The sequence below is a fragment of the Plasmodium gonderi genome (genome assembly GCF_002157705.1).
Source record: "Plasmodium gonderi DNA, contig: Pgo-contig_539, whole genome shotgun sequence".
Classification (NCBI taxonomy): domain Eukaryota; phylum Apicomplexa; class Aconoidasida; order Haemosporida; family Plasmodiidae; genus Plasmodium; species Plasmodium gonderi.
The window spans coordinates 7,354-10,374 of NW_021629376.1; the positions used below are offsets into that span (position 1 = coordinate 7,354).

The following is a 3,021-nucleotide window of genomic DNA, read 5'->3' on the forward strand; positions in this document are numbered from 1 at the left end:
ATTATATTCAAAAAAGCTATGAATACTTCGGTAACTATCTTTATTCTTATTTTCACAATAAGAATATTCTAAAATTTTTAATCTAAATATAAAAATTTACATTAGATATATTAAACAGGCATAAATATAGTGGATAGTATTCATATAAATGAAAAAAATATTAAAATTATAAAAAAATATATAATAAATGGTAAAAGGTAATTTATAATGGAATCATATCCTATGTTAAAAATGTATGAATTCTGCATGTTCTAAAATATAATATCTATGAAATATGCTATTATAATTTATATTTAATTGCCATAATATTTAGAAAATAAATGTTAAAACATTAATATAAAAATTTAAAACGTAATGTAAATGATAAAGCAGTAGTACCTGTATCAGTTATATATATAGTGGCAATTATATTGATGCCATACATCGAACCTACATTTAATGTATAGTTACGTTCGTGTAAATATATATTTAAGATATCAGAAATTATTACAAATTTAATCCACATTGAATGATATAAATCCTTATATAATTATACATAATATGTATAATATTAATCTATAAGTATGTAAATTGGATAATTCGTTTGTATATAATTTTATTTTTATAAATATTAAAAACTATGAAACACTAAACTAAATCATAATTTAAAATAATGTATCATTGCTTTTTTTTATTTAATTATATCAATTAGTAAGGAATGTTGATTTTTATTTCTAGTTAGAAGTATAAATAATAGTATATATGATTTATATATAGCCACATATTACATATTAAAGAAAAACATAGTGTAACATTCATTAGAATTATTATATAAATTCTATATCCAATATATAATAAATATATAATTCGTAAAATTATAATATTCTTATTTCATAAATGTAAAGATTTATACCACATTTTATTAAATAATATTAGATAATTAGACAAAAAAAAAATGAAAAATGTTACCAGAATTATATTCTTACATTTTTATATATATTCCATTAGATATAATACTGTTATACATTCTTTTTGATGAAACTATTCTGGAAAAAATTTATATATATATTTTTTTTAATTTTTTTTATTTTATAGAGTACTGGCTTCTATAAATTACCATCTGTTGCAATTTATGATGAATATAGTAATATCAATATTAATATAGAAAATTATGAAATATATAATAAATTAAATAATATTTATAAAAATCAAAATTACGTTATTAATCTATGGAAGAAACTTGTAAACAATTTAAATATTATTAATAATAGAATAAGCGAAGATCACTCTTTTTCTAATGACTGCAAATATTTACATTATTGGTTAAATGATCAAATTATTAAAACATTGGACGTTACTGATAATGATAAATATTATGGTTTTGTTATTAAATTCTATTCAGCTTGGTTTGATATTTACAAATTTATTTCTTCCAGCACATATAAGTGTGAACCTGATAGTGGACCTCTAATTATGCTTAATAGAGAAGATTTCAGAATTAGAAAAGAAATGTACGATTATTACTATAATTTTACTAAGCTTAGTAATAATGAAGGGCCTAATTTAAATGAGTGTAGTGAAACCTGTAAATACTTAAGTTCTATGATTAGTAAGTATAATGATTTTAAATCTATATGCTCAGTGGAAAAAAGCAACTTATGCATATCTGAATTTAAAGATTATGAATCCTATAATCCATATAAACTAATTTCTAAATTAAATTGTAAAGAACAAGCAAAATGTAACATATCACATAAATCAAGGGTGCATAGTGTAGAATTAGCAGAAGAAGTTATATCTGGTATTGTAGATGTTGCAAAAATTGAAAAAGAGATTTATACCAATACTCTTGGTAGACATCGTATTATTATTCTCATAACTTGTGTACCTTTTGTTGCTTTATTTCTACTTTTTCTGCTCACTCGAGGGGTAAATAAATTTTTACATTATAAAACACCACAATCCCTTGCGAATAATAATATTATGTTGTTCTGTATTTTATATTACAAATTAAATAATATTTATATCATGTAAATATAAATTTTTTTTCTGAATATTAGATATATCTTCTTAAATCATGGATAAATAAGCTAAATTTAATAAAAAGGAAAATTTTCAGTAAACAAAATGATGAAAAATGTGGATATAATTTAGCATATCCTTACGATATTGAAGGTATAAATGATAGATATATAATGTATCATACATCTTAATATATTACATAAAATAAATTTCAAATATAAACTAGGTATCATTTAATTGTTATCAGGTGTATTAATTGTAATGAATTTATATTTCCGCTATATTTCAATTATGAAAATACATATTTTTCAATATATATTAATTAAAAATATTATTACTTGTTTCAGTGTTAGGATTTAGGATTAAGGTTTTATGTTTAGGTTATCAGAGTTCAGATTATAGTTTATACTGTATCAGTGCTTAAATTTTAGTTATATTTAAATTATTTTTTTGTTCACGTTAATGAATTTACTTTTGCTATTCATATTTATTTATGTATGTGTCATATTTTATATTTTGAGCTTAATATTTTTTTATTTAAATTTAATAATTAATTTCATTATTAAATTAATATATATTATTGTTGTATTCTCTAGTAAATATGGATTTTATTTGTTCTATTTTTATTTCCTAATTTTTGAAATTACTAATAATGATGATTTATATTTTATTTAATATGAGTAATTCACACAAAATTAATGAATCGTATAATTATATATTTATCTATTTAATAAAAATAGGTATCATTGTAATATATGATAATATTTGTAATAAAAAATATCATGTTAACACTGTGATTCTATAAATTATTTTATATATTTGTGGAGAAATATACTTATATGTTGTATCATTAAAAATTCTTAGGAATATATAATAGATATAAATATTGAATGTAGAAAAATATAAAAATAGAGATATTTTTAATTTTTTAAATGATATGTTTTCATATAAAGAATATTAACGAGATAAAATAAGAAAAATCTGGTTTCATGATTATATGAATATTCTTTTTACATTAAA

At 19.1% G+C, this 3,021-nt stretch overlaps 1 protein-coding gene across 1 annotated transcript; it reads left to right on the top strand.

Annotated features, from left to right (window-relative positions):
- Window positions 1-934: 934 nt before the first annotated feature.
- PGO_003755 (variable surface protein) lies at window positions 935-2,192 on the top strand (the record flags this gene model as incomplete). The annotated part of the gene is made up of 3 exons (XM_028691360.1): window positions 935-943; window positions 1,075-1,908; window positions 2,040-2,192. 3 exons carry the CDS (start codon window positions 935-937, stop codon window positions 2,190-2,192), a joined length of 996 nt encoding a protein of 331 aa, XP_028547161.1.
- Between the last annotated feature and the right edge of the window lie 829 nt (window positions 2,193-3,021).